This window comes from Amborella trichopoda, chromosome 1, assembly GCF_054954075.1.
Source record: "Amborella trichopoda isolate Santa Cruz 75 chromosome 1, AtrichopodaSantaCruz75HAP2 v2.0, whole genome shotgun sequence".
Lineage (NCBI taxonomy): Eukaryota > Viridiplantae > Streptophyta > Magnoliopsida > Amborellales > Amborellaceae > Amborella > Amborella trichopoda.
Genome location: NC_142336.1, coordinates 59,218,632 through 59,236,500, shown reverse-complemented (window position 1 = coordinate 59,236,500; position 17,869 = coordinate 59,218,632). Strand labels below are relative to the sequence as shown.

The following is a 17,869-nucleotide window of genomic DNA, read 5'->3' as shown; positions in this document are numbered from 1 at the left end:
AGTTTGACCAACAATTGAATCTGTTTTGACTGTACTAATCCCTGGTTCGACAACCATTCCAATCCCAGTAACTTTCGTTTAAACCTTAGAAATACACTTTAATGATATGAAAAGCGTTTCCTTTTCATTTCTGAAGTGCATTGAAAACTCCACAAGAGTTTTTACCTACGAAACTGTAACTAATTGAAAGCTTGTGTCTGGCTTATTGTCTAACAATGCGAGTCAATTTAGGAAAGGATATGCAGTACTCTCTCTCTCCAATCCCTCCTTCTCCCCCTCCCGTCTCTCCCTAACCATGGGCTAAATATACAAAGGAAATGAATCTCTCTCTCTCTACCTCTCTTATGAAACTCAAAGGGGAAAAGATATAATCAAAATATGCGAAGAAAATGAAATTCTCTCTCTTTCACAAAGATCAAACTCGGAGGAAACAATATACTCCTCTCTCTTTCTCTACAGTCAAGCTTACAAATATCAAACTATGAGGAAATAATATACTCCTCTCTCTTTCTCTACAGTCAAGCTGTAAAGTAGGAGATTCTTCTCCCTCCCAAGCAAAAAGAGAAGAATCCCCCTACACTGAAGCATGTATGGCATCCGACTCCTTTCTTGCCACCCAAGTCAAAGTTCTCAAAACATTCAAAACAAGCAGCAAAAAACTAAATTAGAGTGAATACTAGCTCACAATTCACTTCATAACCTCATATAAATTGCACGCAACAGCAAACTGATTTCAAGAAATATTGTTCCTAGGCCAATCCAGTTGGTAATTTTTGTATCAGGGGGATGAAGCCATCAGTGTCCTCCCTCCTCGGCCTCAACCTAATCATGTATATCATAGTCGTTATAATTGCTGGCTGGGCAATCAACTATGGCATTGATAACACTTACATCAAAGGTAAATGAGGAATTTTTTACATTAAAAGCTTTTCAAGAATTTATTATGAGGAATAGCAATGTTCTTTTTATATAACAGAAATCCTTTTTTTTTTTTGAAATAGTCGAACAAAACACATGTTTCTTGATGTGTTATCTTTGTTACATAGATGTGGAATACATGTATTAATGTCTGACATGGATACGAGTGTAGCAAATGCCAATTTTCAAATTATCTTTTCAAACACGACACTTCCATAACCCATCTAGAAAATGGGGAAGATGAGAATTTAGATGATATTAGGTACATTTATAATGAAATTTAAAGGAAAAAAATTAAGTACCTAGGTCTTTGACACGGGTTTCGTATCCGTGATGTATCAACATATGCAAAAAACCATATCCATGTAAGGCACAAACATGTAAAATCATATATTTTCCCAAAGATACACACATGTGGGTCCATATACAAGTTATCTCTGCATATGGATTCATATATTTACATTTATGTATGACCATGGTAACAGACACATGCATGTGTATGTGTGCATATGTTTATATATGTGTTCGTGGTGGAAAGGATGCATATAGATGTTGCGCATGTATATTTGTATATAGCATACATTTACATTTTATGCATAATCATGGTAACAGATACATATGCATACATAGATATTTTATCTGTGTCCATGGTGGAATGAGCATCATGACAATCTTGTTGTTGCAGCATCTGCCGAACCTCTGCCGGCACACCTATTTCCCATCTACTATCCAATGGGAAACAAGGCAACAGGATTGTTTGTACTCTTTGCTTTGATAGCTGGAGTGGTAGGCATTGGGAGCTTGATCAGTGGAATGCTTAGCATGATGAAGGAATGGGATCTCAACAATCTGGCATTGGCCTCATCATCCGCCATCGTGACATGGGGCCTCACTTTATTAGCCATGGGGTAAGTACCTATCATGATCATTCAGTGTTCAAAAAAGTAGGCGAGTTCGATCTGAAAGGCCACCCAGTTCAGAAGAAAACCAAAAACCTTGGGAACAGGCCGAGTTTGCCAGTGCCAAGGTTTTATTGCTAATTTATTAAGACCCTGCAAAGTCAAGATGCTGATTCGGGCTCAGGACCCCAGTGAGTCCCAACTTGAAGGCTTACCATTCAAATTGCATGTGAATGCTGATGCTAACTATTTACCAACTCTAATAAATATTCGAAAGCTCAGTTAAATTTCATCAGGGATCCTTGATCCCTGGTCATGAATGAGGATGAGCTGCTAGAGATCAGGCTGTGAAGCATTCACATGCAATGAGGGTTTGGTTGATTTAAGTTGGGCCTCTTGGTCCCTTTTGTTTGTTCTTTTTCTTTTTTTGTTCTTTTTTGAATGTTAACTTAGGACCTACTGACAACAAAAATCTAGACATTATGTTGTGGCACCCGCCACCTTAATAACCTCTGCCCACAACTCTCTGTTTTGTTAAAGATGATCAAAAACTAAAGAATGTTAAAACCAGTAAACTGAAATTAAAGAAGTAAATTTCAGTAAAGAAAGGAAAATGGGGAAAATGAATGAATGAATCCTTACTATGCTGACCTAGCAGAAAAAAAAATCCATAAAAGAAATTTGATATATGAAAAGAAATGAATAGTATAATATTTGCTCATTGTTGAGCACACCAGGCAATTGTAGAAAAGGGTAATATTTTAGAGATTTTATTCTAATAAAAATGAAAGAAAATGTATAAGAATTTACTTTTCTAATTCTTCAAGAGTGGAATTCTGAATAGTGTACTCATGGCAGGCTTGCATGCAAGGAGATCAACATTGGAGGTCGAAATGAAACCCTTGTAAGTGAACTAGAATGACCCAAGTGTCTGATTGATGAATCTCCTATTTTGAAAATCTGAATCATTTTTATCTTTGTGTCAAAAGTGAGAATCAAAGCAGAGTATTTGAACTGCTGAATTTAATATATGGACACCAATAAGTGATCCTTCCATAACAATAGTGGCAGGCTACTAGCATCCATAGCTGTCTATTTTGGAGATGGACAGTTTAGATGCTATCCACCATACCTTTAGTCAGACCATAAGTCACCATATCTTCTCTAGATTATTATTATTGTTTTCAAACATGGATGATTTTCCTAACTCATTTGTAGCGGACAATATGAACAAAGTTAATCGATTTTTTATTTATATGTGAAATTTATTTCCTCATTTATTTTACAGTGGACATTGGAAGCATTCGTCATCATTTTGAGTGCGACACAGCTATTCTATATCGGAGCTGTCAATGCTGAAATGCCGCAGTCAACCGTGCACTGGCCATGACACCGCACTGGAAGGGTCTAAATAAACTTTCGATTTGTGAGACCAGAATTCCCTTCAACAACATATTCATATTTTTTATTTTGTTTTCTTTTGGGTGTGTATGTGATCTAAAATAATATGTAATAGTTCCATATAGAAGGAAAGGGAATAGCATATGCATGCTTTGACTATCCGAATCTGAAATTCGGATATGGATTGACTTCATCAGTCCCACCCAACTACAAAATACAATAATGAAAAGGAAAAAATAAAGAAAAAATTGAAATAGGGAGAACCAAATACATAGGAAGCAACAAACCAAAGGAAAAAAAAAAGACAAGAAAAGTTTCTTGTGCGAGAGAGAATATGAATGCATATTGTGCGAGAGCGAATATGAATGGAGAGAGAGAGACCAAGATCTGAACTGAAAGAAATAATAGAAATTGAAGTATTAAACAGGGAAGGAAGACCCGAAGAGAAAAACAGAAGGGGCCATTTAAAACCCAGATAAAGAACTCATAGAACACATCAACAAAGAGCAGATAAGACAGTTTATCATCAAATATTCCAACATGGTTGTAGTAATATATCACCCAATAATTAAAGTAAATCTGTTCCAAAAATATAACAAATACACACAGAATTTTTTAACACGATTCCTCTATTTACAGCTCCCGCTCAGACAACAATGCTAAAAAAAATCAGCTTTATGAAATGAGAACTCAATGGCTGTCCATCCAAAACTCTATCAGTATTTAACATATACCATAGCTATCCATTTTACATAGCACACATTTCAAACTAATGGTACTGATCTGCACAAAACATTTCAAACTAATGGTACTGATCTGCATCAAGAGACAAAATTCATTAAAAAAACAGAAGAAAAGCCTCACCTGCTAGGCTCTACTTTCTTTGCCTCTTTTTGCATAACTCATTTCCTGGGCACCCTTTTTTTGCCACTTTTTATAATTGCTTGATCCTCTGGCAAGGTAGATATGTGCTCACGTTGAGGTCGGTGCTTCTTCCCCCTCAGCTTGGGCAATGCGAGGATCCATGAAGGGACCTCACAACCAGAGGCCACCATCAGGTTTGCTATGTTGCGCAAAAGAGGGACATCAGCTTCAGTGTATAATGTCACTGCTTCCCCCTTCCTAGCAGCTCTTCCAGTTCGACCTGTGTGAACCAACAAAGTAACAAATTTGAACGGAAATAAGTTATCAAAAAAATATGCAATGAAACACAGTGCATTATACTTCTGGGACGTGGTTCATCCCCACTAACCATCGTGAGAAGGGACATTGGATTGTGTGTATGCCTTCTTGTTTATTCTCTGATTTTCTCATCATACTCTCTCTCTCTCTCTCTCTCTCTCTCTCTCACACACACACACACAAATGAGGGAGCAGACAGGCCTCTCCCAACCAAAAAGGTGAGGTTCGACTGCAACAGGCTCTAGGCAGAGGTTGTTAACGTGGCAGGTCCCAGAGCATGACACCTAGAGTTTCATTCCCACCAGGTCCCATTTTTACATTCAGAAAAGAAAGAAAACTGTAAGGGGGATGCTCCTCTCTCTCTCTCATTAGAAAATGAGGAGTAAAGTGGCCTCTCCCAACTACAAGGAGGAGGATCAATGTTCCAGAAGGTGGGGGCGGGCTGCCCAAGTCACGGGGTGGCCACTGTATAGGGGGAAGGGGCGTTTCATAAATGCTAATTTTGTATTACAAATTAGAAACACAGCGAAAAATATAAGATCAAACATAGCCATAAATTTATTATAAATTTTCAAATTTGCATTGTTAATCATAAACATAGCCAAACATAGAGCGAGATTTTCAAATTTGCATTATAAATTGAAACAAACCCAAACATAGCATAAATATATATTTTAAAATTTCAAATTTGCATTATAAATTACAAACATAATCAATCACAGAGTAACATTTACAAATTTCCATTATAAACTAGAAACATAGCCAAATATAGCCAAAGTATACTATAAATTTTCAATTTTGCATTAACAATTAGAAACATAGCCAAACATAGAGCAATATTTTCAAAATTCCAATATAAATTAGAAACAAAGCCAAGCATAGCCAAAAATATATTACAAATTTTGAAAGTTACATTATTTTTTCTTGAGATATTAGAGAGAGAGAGAGAGAAAGAGAGAGAGAGAGAGAGAGAGAGGAGGGGAGAAAGAGAGAAGTGCGGTGTCCACGGCGTCAGTTAACAACAAGCTGGGATTCGAACCCCAGACATTGATGCACATGAACGACACACCACCATGACAGCTGATTAAGCCATCATGAAGTTTACATTATTAATTAGACATATAGCAAAACATAGCTAAAAACGTATTATAATCACAAAAATAGAATGCAAAATTGAGAACTTAGAATTTAAATTCGATCCTTGAAAAAATAATTGATTTTGAGCTAAACATATAATTTTTGGGGCACAAATAGAGTTTAGGATTTTGGGGGGCCAAAATTCACCCAAATACTATTTTCCCCCTTCCGAAGGGTGAAAAAAATTAAATTTTTCCCCCTTTTTGGCCAGGGCAATCTCTGCGCTAACCAAAAGGGCTTTGGGAGGGCACCCAGGCGTTGGGCATTGGGCATTGGGCACCCCCCCGGGCGATGCCTTGGGTGACTAGTCAGCCATCTAGGGTCACCACCCCGCACTGAGCCGCATAGGCCTAGGGCGGGGCAGTGAGGCCTCTCAGCCACCTCACTTCTTGAACATAAGGGAGACTCCTCTCTCTCTCTCTCTCTCTCTCTCAGCCACACACACATGGCAGGGTAGTAAGCAGAAGGTTTCCTCTTTTCCTTTATTTTAGAGGGACAATTTACATAATTTGCTTTCCCATTCCCTTTCTCACATTCACAGATAGAATGAGAGTTTCCTGAGATTTCCTGGAGCCAATTGCCAGTTTTTCAGACATCAGTTGGCAGGTAATGACTGATACTATGCCAGTGAAATATGAAATGGTGCACAATAACAGTGGAATATTGGTGTAAGTGATTTCAACATACCAATTCGATGTATGTAAGTTGTGGCAGACTCGGGAAAGTCATAGTTGATCACACAGTTGACAACTTTGAAATCCATTCCTCGAGCAATAACATCAGTTGCAATCAAGACCCAAGTCTTTCCCTCACGAAAGCCATTGACAGCATTTTCTCTCTGCAAGAACAGAGAGATAATAAATATTATGTTCATGAACAAAAGCAGATGATCTACCAGTTCAATCTGATGGCAACTTTCTACATTATGGTACAAATCGTTTTAGAAACGTGTGACTACCCACTACATGAACATCGTCCAGAACTTTGTTTCATGTAGGTCATGATAGCCTCCCCTTTGTTTATTTGTTACAATTCAAAGAACTTAATACTAATCATCCAGTCTACAGAAACTAGAACTTCATGAAACATGATTTATCGTTAGCTATATTATTGAAGACCAATTAATTTAAGCATCAATCCAGGGATAATTCATGAAGAAGTGGTTAATAAAGCATACCTCTGTCTCAGTGAGATCGGCATGGATAACACCAGCTCTGACATTCAGATTTTCAAGTTCCTTGTAGAGCTCAATTGCACGCTCCTTACTTTGAACGAACACAAGGATCGGAGGATTCAGACTCTGTCAAGAAAATAAAACTTTATTTACCCGAGGCTTTAAATACACATGAGACAGTGTGGAGCAAGGCAAACTAGAAGGGGAACTAGCTTTGCTCATGCACTTCAAAAGCAGTGTAGAGGGCACAGAATTGCTGATAAATTCACAAAAACACATCATACAAACAATGAGCCAGCATGCATGAAATGTCATGCAAGGCAAAGCAGCTCATAAGAATGTATAGCATGAATATACCTTCAACACATATAAGTTCCACATTGCAAATAAATTGATTAAGTTAAAAACACTGAACAGGGAGAGCAAGTAATCATCAAGTTTATGTAAACAAAATAGTGGAGTACTCTAGACAAGAATATAAATATTAGCAGTATTTGATTAGAGCTAACTATGCTAAAAGGGGCCTCCTGTTGAATAATTCTTAATAGAACTGCAAGACAGCTACGCAATTAAAATTAAAATAACCATTGTCCTGTTATATCAGCAAAAAGAAAATTCCTAAATCTGCACCTAGCAAGAAAAATCAGCAATAGTTCCCAATGCTCAACTCAGCTGTAGGATCTTTCAAGTAGGCAAAATAATCAATCCATGTCTTCAACAAGAAATCCTAATTTGGAAATCTCAATACGAGAATAAGGTTTAACATCTTGGTTTAGTACTTAGGATTGGAAATCTACTACGGAAACACACGTGTGAAGATGGAACCACCTCCTAATTCGACAGTCAGATTCTCCTTGGTGTGACACCACAGATTCAATGGACACCCTTGGGGATTCTAACTAATTCTTTTCCCACCATCTTCAGTTCCAAACTAAATCGCCCAGCTCTAGCCCTCCAACAATTCTTCTTCATGACAGATTTCGACAGTCATTTTGTGACGAAAAAAGTTGAATTTCTTAAATTTAAACCTAACCCAAACTTCGAAATCATTTCTCAAAATTAAACTGGTTTCTTTTGATAATAGCAAAACTTGACTAGTTAAATATACCATGAAATTCACCTTGGCCCCCCAATGAAAGCAACCTTTATATCGAAGGTAGAAGCACTTGACGTAGAATCTTAAGAAAATGTGGAAAAGTAACTTATGCCAGAAGAAGAACACTAGAGGAGAAAAAAAAAACAGTAAGGAAACCCTGAGGGCTAGTGAGAGGTGCCTAAATTGCAATTTCTCTCTGCCCCAGTGAAGACCTCTCTTTCCTAATTTGTCACTTTCTCCAACCTTTTCCACCATTAGGTCCTAGTTCCTAGTGTTCCTAGACCACAGCAGGAAACCCAAGGACATAATAGCTTCAAATCCGCTTATTTTTGCTGAAGAAATGCAGGAAATTCAGCCTTTTCCAGTCTATAGAGTACAATAGTAGAAGAGTAAAGAGCAAATTATCCAGGCTCAAATTTGTTCACAAAACCCAGCCATCATGAATCCATGACTCTTAGTCATAGAAGAGGAAACCAAGTCCAGATTCTTATTCGGTAGCAAAGTGCTATTTTTTTCCCCCAAAAAAATGTGTCAAATTCCGCACAACTTAAGTTTGTTAGAATTTGTATTGGGGGCCAATTAGGCTTCGGCTTAGACAAACCCGATGCTAAATAGCAGTCTACTCCACATTCCAGATAAATTTCAGATCAGTAGCCTACATGTGCAAATGTTTGGCGAAGTGCAAGTAGCTTTCCTTCTTCACTCCCAGCAAAAACCAATCTCTGCTTTATCAAGTCTGAAGCACAATTCCTGTCCAAATGTGATAAGTTCTTAGTATAAAATAGATGATCAGGACAGAAGAAAAAGTCAGTTAACTACAAAGAGCATCAACTACTCGTGGATAAATGGTATCACTCACTTCCTACCAACAATTATTCGAATTGCATCATGCATTATAGTTCGTGCAAGCTCTTCAACAGATTCCGGTAAAGTAGCACTGAATAAACAACGAACAATCCTAGGATTTGAACATGCTTTAACCACTGAATCGATTTGTTCCATGAAACCAAGCTCAAATAGCTTATCTGATTCATCCAACACAAGGTACTCCACCCTGGAGAAATTATCACATAAGGAACAATAATTAATAGCAGGAAAGTCTTTTCCAGAACTTTTATGTTTTTCTATCATTTTGAATAAGCATTGCCTTCCAAGTACAATAGCATCTCAACAGATTCAGGCACTAGTCTGAAACCGTACTACAAATCCAAGCAATAGGCAATCAACTATCTCTATTGAGCAGTTACGAACAAAAATTTCAATCAACACAGAAAAGTTGCCCTGATGATGCAGTCTATTTTAGATTCCTTTAATATAAGGATAAGTGCTAAAAGATACAGATAATTTATTGATATATTATTGCAATCAAAATCAATGATGAAACCTATTCTTTAGTCCTTGCTTGTCTTGGCCCTAGAACTAGAAAGAATAAGAATTCTAGAATAAGGGTCCCTTCGTTGAGATAATGAAATATCGTTCCCAGATATCTCAATTGGTTGCATCCCTATTTATTCCTTTCTATAAATGCCAAAAATACCACTTGGAAGTAAGAAAATAACATAGGATAACTACATTAAATTACAGGAGAGATCCGATGCAAAAGTAATGAGTGTACCTCTGAAACATGACGAGCACCGGTATAAGAAATTTCTCAAACCTGATAAATGCATTTTACATACTTTTACAAGTACAAGAGGAGACGCTTGTCATTCATAAACAAGTTCAGAGGCTAATGGATTCATGAAAGGTAACTAAATTGTGCACAAAACTCCGATCCTCCACAACAGGTTGACTAGTGTTTGAATCTGTTTTTATGCTTAATAAGAAAATAGCACATGTCATTGCTCATTACAGAAAAAAAAGGGATCTGAGACTAAGCCTCGCTGTCGTTTATAACATGTTACCGAAGATAAAGAAAATAGTGCTGCTAATGTTGGAAACAGCCAATTATTTCAAAAAGACAAGATAGTCATCAAGGACAAAATCATTTAATATATATATATATATATATATACTTGTACCTGCTTAGATCGAGCTTCCTCTTCACAAGGGATTTTTGTAAGCGGAGTGGGGTGGAGACAAGGATATCACAAGGCATTTTCTCAAAATCTGCACATCTCGATAGAGCTCTAGTCATTAATCTGATGAAAAACTTTCTTCCTTTAGCCAACTTCTTGCATTCTCTTGTTGTCTGAACTGCTAACTCCTTTGTAGGGCAAATTATTATAGCTCGAGTCCCATCCCTTGATGCACGCTGAATACAAAAAATAAAAATAATGAAGGCCACAATAGACATAAATGGAAAACAGTTAGTGAAAAAGATACAAAGATACCTTTAATTTCATGAGAATTGGAAGTACAAAAGCCAAAGTCTTTCCTGAACCAGTTGGTGCACAAGCGAAACATTCACGTCCCTAACATAAATTAGAACTAAGAATTATACAACTAAGGACACAACATCAAAACCCAGAATGATACATAATGACCTGCATGTTGTAGTTTTGTTTCAATAAAGCATTCAAAACAGCTACAAAAGCATTGCAGCAGATATGCAAGGAAAAATTAAATTAAAGGAAACAGCTTAATTGAATTTCATACAGAGAGGAGGACTGGGATCGCCTGTCTTTGGATAGGCGTTGGTTCGCTAAATCCAAGCTTCTCTAAATTGCGCATTAGATATAATCTGCAGCGATACCTATTTCAAATATAAAGAAATACCAGATTTAAACATTTCGATGAGCTCATAAAATCTAAACATCATGAACATAAATCAAGAGAACCTCAAGTACCTAAAATGCACGAGTCCCAACACCTGAGAAATTAAAATCTCATATTCTATTTTATACAAAAAATTGTGGCAACAACATCCTATATGGATGCAACTTGCAAACCTAATTTCAGGAAACCTTATCTCATGAGAAAAACTAATGCTCCACATAGTCCTTGATCCGTTCAATATTCAAAGATGTCAAACATCTTATAGTATCTAACTGTTAAACGGCCAACCCATACCTAAGCCCACCCCCCAAAAAAAAAACACCCAAAAGGGGAGTATATATGGTTAAGAATGTACACTTGCCCGAGTATGTACATGTGAGTTTAAAAAGGCAGGCAGAAATTCAGCCCCCTTTCTTTCACCATTTTTAACCCTAGAGCCTCTAAAGAGCCTGATCTGACCTCAAATTTCATCCATAGACTTATTTTTGCATGATCTGTCCACCAGATAGATCATATTTGAGAAAAATCAAATTTGATGGATTTAAGAGATCAAAATTCTGGCCTGGGTTTTGCCCGATGCAAAAACATGTGACTTCTTTGCAATGGATGGTTGATATTCGATGATATTTGGTCCCTCCACCTATTTTTTGGGTTGTCGTCCAATCATAGGCTTATTTCACACAAAAAGAGAAACACGATTAGATTTTTGAGTGTTGGATTCACTATTCAGCTGAAAAATCTTAAGAGACTCAGATCTCCTAATCTAAAATTGAAACTTAAAACTACTCTGAGGGTTTCAATTGGGCTTGTCTGAGGAAACTTCGACAAGAATTGGTGGTGTCGATTTTCATCGAGCATGAAGATCAAAAAACCAAGAGTTTTGCTTGAAAGTCTTCAGAAGTTTCTTTTTAAAAAAACATTAAAATTCATATGCTTTATTCTTCAATAGTATTACTTGATCAAGCATGTTTTTTTTTTTTTTTTTTAAAGTTTGATCAAGAATTACTTTCCATCTTCAGTATACTTTTTTTGTTGTTCATCATTCTTTTCATTGTTCAAAAAAAGGGACCGCCCAGCACCTAGGCGGTCCAAAAGGCCTGGGCGATAGGCGGTGGTCTCTGGGCGGCCGCATAGGCGGTACGGAACCCGCCTAGGCGGCCGCCCAACACCCAGCCCTAGGGACCAGGGCCTGCACCCCGCCCAAAGGCAGAAAAGTACTTTTTTTTTTTTTTTTTTTCAAGATATAAATGTTTAGAATGATGGGTTTTAGGTTCATTTGAAACCTAAACCCACAAGAACCCCTTTTAGAGAGAAAGAAACTACCAAAAAACTACATTTCATTGGATCGAATCATTGAAGCGTTTCTCAAAGTTTGAAGTTCGAGCAACCAAAGTAAGTGCATTTTTTAGATTGCTTGTTTTATTTTGAGATGTCTTCTTCAGGAGTTAGTCGGAGTGATTGGAATTATGGATACAACCCGAATCCAAATGACAAAAATTATAGATGCAATTTTTGTGAAAAAGATACAAAAGCAAGCATAAACCAGTTTAAGATACATCTTGCCGATATTAAGGGGGATATTGCCTTTTGTAAAAATGTTCCTGAAGCTATCAGAGAGGAGATTAAACAATTTATAAGTTACGTAAAACAAAAACAACAACAAAATCCTTGTCATAGATCTATTTCTATTTCTACTACTTCTAAAAGAAGTGATCCAGGTTGGAAGTATGGATACAACCCAAAACTAAATGATCAAAATTGTATAAAGAGTAATTTTTGTGAAAAAAATACCAATGGGGGTATTAGCTGATTCAAAAAACACCGTGCTAACATTAGAGGTAATGTTGCTTCTTGTACAATGGTTCTTGAAGCAGTTCGGGATGAGATTAGGCATTTTCTGAATTTTGAAGAACCAAAAAATAATGAAAATAAGCCTTGTTCTATAGAAGTATCTTCTCCAGGTTCTAGTCAGAGTGGTGATCCGGGTTGGAAGTATGGTTATAACCCGAATCCAAGTGATAAAAATCATATTAAATGAAATTATTATGGAAATGATACTAATGGGGGCATTACCGGTTTAAAAAATACCTTGCCGGTATTAAGGGGGATGTTGCCCCATGTAAAAATGTTCCTGAGGCTACCAAGGAGGAAATTATACAATATTTGAGTTTAGAAAAATATAAAAAAAAGGATAGAGCAATCAAGACTCCTAGGACCTCATCTGCACAGACTGCACATACTAGTAAGAGGAAGGTAGAAAAAAAGGAGGAGGAAGAGGCAGATTTAGAAGAAACAGAGGAGGACGAGCGTTATATTGAAGAGGGAAATGACTCTGATGATGATAGCCTCAACTCTGATGCATATGATGAGGTTTGCCATATTGATAACTGATGATGATGATGATGATGATGATAATGACAACTGAAGACTCTTGCCTCTTGGTGCTAAGTGTTGAGTGTTGAGTCTATTGATTGTTGTGTTGAGTCATGAGTGTTGACTTTTGTTAGACTGTATATTTTCTAAAGGGAAAGGTTTATATGCTTCCCCTACAATATAGAAGTTCTATCCTCCCCTTACCATCCAGCCATCTAATTTTGATCAAGAGAGCCACTCACCGTTTGACCTTAGATCCAACGTCTCAAAGTATTTTATTTTTAGTTTTTTTTATACAAATTGTATGAATATGAAATTTGGTACATGCCATCTTCTCATTGGGGCGCACCTATAAAAAATATTAAAAATAATTTTTCGATAAAATATAACGACCAAAATAACCCTTGAAACCTTCAGGCGTATTTTGATCATTTTATTTTATTGAAAATATTTTTTTTATATTTTTCGCTAGTGCGAGTTTAATAGAGGAATGGATGTCCAAAATTTGGTGTCAAAATAGTTTATAGAAAAAAAATAAAAATAAAATAGTGTAGAGACATGACATTGTGATTGGGGCAATCTTAGCCCTCCATTCAGAATAGATGGTTGGATAAGGGGGAGGATAGAACTTCTATGCTGTAGGGGAAGCATAGAAAGCTTGCCCTTTTCTAAATTTCTGTATATTTCTGTTGTGTTGAGAGTTGTATGGCTTACAATTTATTGTTTTAACAATATGGATTACCAAAATTCTCTTCTCGACGTCTATCTTTTTTTTTCTCAACTTGGAATATGGTATATTGATAATTTGGTATGTTTTTTACTTTTTTCAACTGGGCAGCCGTTCAGATTCTGGGCACCTGCCTAGGCGTTGGGTGGCCTGGACCCCCCAGGTTGCTTAGGACCCGCCTAGCGCTTTTTGATACACTGATTCTATTATTTTCTACTCATTTTACTGATTTTTTCGATATTTCTCATTTTTCAGCTTTTCTTCAGCTCTTTGCAAACACGGCGCAGGCTGGGCGAGTCAACTCAGACTCCTGCAAGTAACCAACCAGACTAGGGCCCAACTTCAAAGGCCGAGCCAAGTTTGAAAACACTGTTATGACTCTCATATGAGCAATATCAATATATTCATTAAGAATACATGTTTGTATAAATGAATCGACAGCACAAAAGGTTAGATATTGATAAAAGACAATATTCAATTAAGCCATGAGAGCCTCATAGCTACTCAACCACCAGTATAGGTGGATACTTGGGTCACATCAAAAAGACATTAGGTTCTTCGGGAACGACACAATTAGATAAGATATTGATGAAGGAGGACACAAGAAATGCACTTATTTTTTTGGGGTCCATATTTATAATTGAGTGGTTATAATGTACCTAAGCAACTATGGAACTGTTTGTTTACAAAATTTTGTCAAATGGTGTATTTTTTCAAATTGCAATTAACCAAACAACAATTTGGTTGATTATCATTTGCTTTCAATGACTGTTTGATTGTTACAATTTGAATTATAAATTGTTATTATTGGTGTGATGGTGGTGGTAGTGATGGTGATAGTTGAGTGGTTTAGTAGAGTGGTGGTGGTGATGCCAAGGTGGTGGCGGCAGCGGATATGAGGTGGTGTTGACGGTGGTGGCAGCAGTGGGTAGGAGGTGGTGGCAGCCAGGCGGTGGTGGTGGTGGCTAGGGTGCGGTGACAATGGAAGTGGTGGAGTGGGTGGTGGAGTAGTGGTGGCTAGGCTGCGGTGAAGGTGGAAGAGTAGTGGTGGCTAGGGGGTGATATTGGCGGTGGTGGTGTTGTAGTGGCAAGGGTGAGGGAAGTGGTTTATAGAGGGGTAGGGGCGGGTCAGAGAGAAAGAGCCAAAATGAATATTTTGCAAAACATCTTGGAGTAACTTTGCAAAAAATCAATCTGGGATCCCAATTACAGCTGGAAACCAATATCCAATAAGTGAATCAAACACCCATTGAGGTCAACTCGCTGGTGAAAATTTTCAAATAGGTCAAAATTGCAATTTGGCCAGGAAATCATGTAGTGGCTATATGAATTCAACACTATGCAGAAGAGGAAAGGAAGAATACTTCCACACTCAAGATTCTTAACAGACTTGAATAGGCGAGACATCTTTAAAATAATATTTTAAAACTCAAACAAGTTCCTCATTCTTTCTGAATACAAGTTCAGCACTCAGCAGCAAGTTAAAATAAAAGGAGAAAGCATTGTCCAAATAAAAGGAGAACAATATAACATTGTAATATTAACTAATTGAACTAATGAAATTCAAGCATAAGTGCATAATTAAGTCGAATATTAACTGCATTAGACATATACCTTAACCTCAACTCCTCAAAATTTTGAAGTGGAGAGGGAACCGTCTGCCCAGCAATATGAATTCCATACTTCTTGCGTAGCAGGGCAGCTTGCTGAATCCATATGTCATTAAGCATCATAAAAACAGCATAACTTTTAAATATGACAAGAACACCTACAGTATGTTTTGTAAATAACAAAAAGACCTTGATTTTTACAAGCATGTCTTTACAAGCAATAATCATATACTCAAAATGGGGAGGCTCCACTGAAACAAGGATTACATCCTTTAAAATGTGTTAGGGTCTTTTTTTCTTATTTTCAGTGGTAATTATATTCTATTCATGAAAATGAGGAAGTACGAGTATATTTCCTCAACAAAATTGTTTACTAATTGGGTTAAGAATCCGTATTCAACTAATTGCAATAGAGAGGCTCCCCAAATATGGGGAGGTCTAGTTAAAGTTAGAGAGAAGTCCAAATACACACAGCTTTCAGGATCCCATGGCACCCAACATGAGAATAGCATTTGTGAAGTATAATAGAAAGCATAAAGAAAATATATGCTTAAAATTAGCACTTATTTCCCCATAGGGTGGCATGCCAGTCAACTATAGATGTGGGGTGTAATTAATAATGTGTAAAAACATGAAACAATTCTATACCGTTGCAGAAAAAAAAACTCTACACTGTTGCAGTAAAAGCATAAGATGTTTAGGTCATTTAAGACAGCCACTCAACAACTAAGACTGTATTCTAACCTCGATCTGTCTGTTACGCTCTTTTTTTTCTTCAGCTTCAGAAGCGCTAGACTTTTTGTCATTGCTTTTGCTGATTTCCTCCAATTCTGGTTTCTTGAAAACCCTGAATCCCTCGCTGCTTGCTGTTTCAAAATAAAAGGGAAAAAAACACCATAAACCACACAAAAAATAACTTCGAGAAAAGATACCAATGAACAATGAACATCCTAGTTCCATCTGCAGACGCCCAGACATTTTTCTTCAAGCAGCATCCACGAATCACTACATCCAAGAGCGCAAGAATATTGGGCCCTCTATCTAACACATTGCAAACCCAAGTATTATGGGGTGTAGGAATAACCGATGTTTTAGAAGGGGAAAGGCACCACCTAGGAAGGCACCTCCAGATTGAGGCACCCCAAAAACATTGAGGGAGGGGTTCAGGGTGTTAGGGTGTTGGGCAGGTTGGGTTAGATGCCTAGGTGGGCTAGGTGGCACCATGCACAACCTTGGGCCAAGGTGCTAGCTGGTGCCTAGAGGTCCCCCCCCCAGCCTAGGCGCCCGTCTACGAATAGGCAGGCCTGGGGCCTAGGCCCGCCTCATGGTGCCGCGCAGGCACCAAGGAGGGCCTCCTTAAACACTGGGGATAACAATTTTATTAAAGCTTCATTTTTTATTATTTCAATCAATGATCATCAGTTCCTCACATAGCATTTGCTCACACTTTAAAATATCAATATGCAAATACAGAAATCAAAGATATGTTTCAAATCACCTTTCTGAGTTAAGAAACTAAGTTCAACAATAGAGGAAACTTGTAAAGTTACTCAACAAAAAAATCATTGATATGAACCCAACCAGATTGAATCTTTGACAATTGCTATCAAAAATTTTTGTAATGCACAAAATCAAATCAGGACATCATACGAGTCATTTAAATCGCAAAAATAAGAACTCAGAAAAGTTAGATCAAATATTACTACCAGATTTCCTCTTTCTCTTCTTTCCCACTGTGCATCCATCCACAGATTCTGATGCTTCCACTACCATATCAGGTGGATTCTTAGCTTTCTTCAGTAACTAAGAAAATAATTAAACAATTATGAGTTCACATAAATGGTAATACTCTGGGATTGGTTGTTATAACTATGATGGTTTCATAGTTTTAGATATGAGAATATGCATGATGAAATTGATGGGAGAGGGTTTGACATTCAAAACCAAATAAGACGAATCTGAAGTCAATAATGCAGTTGAAAAAAAAAAACTTTTGACAGTGAAAAGCTGTAAAGATGTATACCTCGAATTTGGCAAAGTCTTTTGCAAATCTCTTCCTATCAAAATGGCAACCTGCAAATAAAGAGGACTTCTCCATGGCATCTAACTCTGTACTAAACCTGAAATAAATGGAGAATGTCTACAAGTATTCATAAAACCGCGCAATTTCTAATCCTACTTTGACAAGCATCAAATATATTAGCTCAATGAGAGATGTTACATAAGAATTAGGGTTTTACAGCCATTTACGTGATTTGGCCATTCACGTTTATGGAGACAACTGCATGTTCCTTAAAAGTTACAAACCCTAGGTTCGCGATAAAATTTTAGGCATAGCCATCAAATAGGGTTTCCTCTTGTTCTATTGCAACATTGGGAACACATTGAAGTAGCAGAAAATTGTACTAAAGAAAGAAAAGATACATGATCCAACTCAACTGAGAAAACACGCAAAACTCGCAGGCGCTTTGAACTGATTATGAAGCTTTAATGGAATGAAAAATATCGTGATTAATTAGGTTATGGAAAAGTCAAGGAACAAGAAAAACACTGAAATCGAAGATCAAAGTGAAACTTGCTATCGTCTGGTGCGCGGTCTTTCAAATAAGCGGCAAATGTAAAAGCTTTCCGATT

The 17,869-nt window shown here is 37.2% G+C and overlaps 2 protein-coding genes across 17 annotated transcripts; one reads left to right on the top strand and one right to left on the bottom strand.

Moving 5' to 3' along the window:
- Window positions 1–379: 379 nt before the first annotated feature.
- Window positions 380–17,869, bottom strand: LOC18440617 (P-loop containing nucleoside triphosphate hydrolases superfamily protein). 16 transcript variants are annotated; one of them, XM_020671269.2, is made up of 14 exons: window positions 17,457–17,869; window positions 17,259–17,355; window positions 16,942–17,038; window positions 15,980–16,101; window positions 15,240–15,331; window positions 10,406–10,502; window positions 10,141–10,221; window positions 9,829–10,061; window positions 8,667–8,861; window positions 8,467–8,557; window positions 6,715–6,837; window positions 6,225–6,375; window positions 4,083–4,362; window positions 380–822 (listed from the first exon to the last, which is right to left on the bottom strand). In XM_020671269.2, coding segments are annotated over exons 1-13 (1,623 nt in total). In that variant the 5' UTR covers window positions 17,459–17,869; the 3' UTR covers window positions 380–822; window positions 4,083–4,120. The 16 variants fall into 16 exon arrangements, with proteins under 16 accessions (XP_020526928.1, XP_088706453.1, XP_088706401.1 ...); XM_088850327.1 differs by having other exon boundaries at window positions 17,486–17,869; XM_088850275.1 differs by having other exon boundaries at window positions 17,660–17,869.
- LOC18440616 (membrane protein PM19L) lies at window positions 736–3,377 on the top strand. The gene is made up of 4 exons (XM_006850754.4): window positions 736–898; window positions 1,604–1,826; window positions 2,676–2,721; window positions 3,106–3,377. Exons 1-4 carry the CDS (start codon window positions 787–789, stop codon window positions 3,205–3,207), a joined length of 483 nt encoding a protein of 160 aa, XP_006850817.1. The 5' UTR covers window positions 736–786; the 3' UTR covers window positions 3,208–3,377.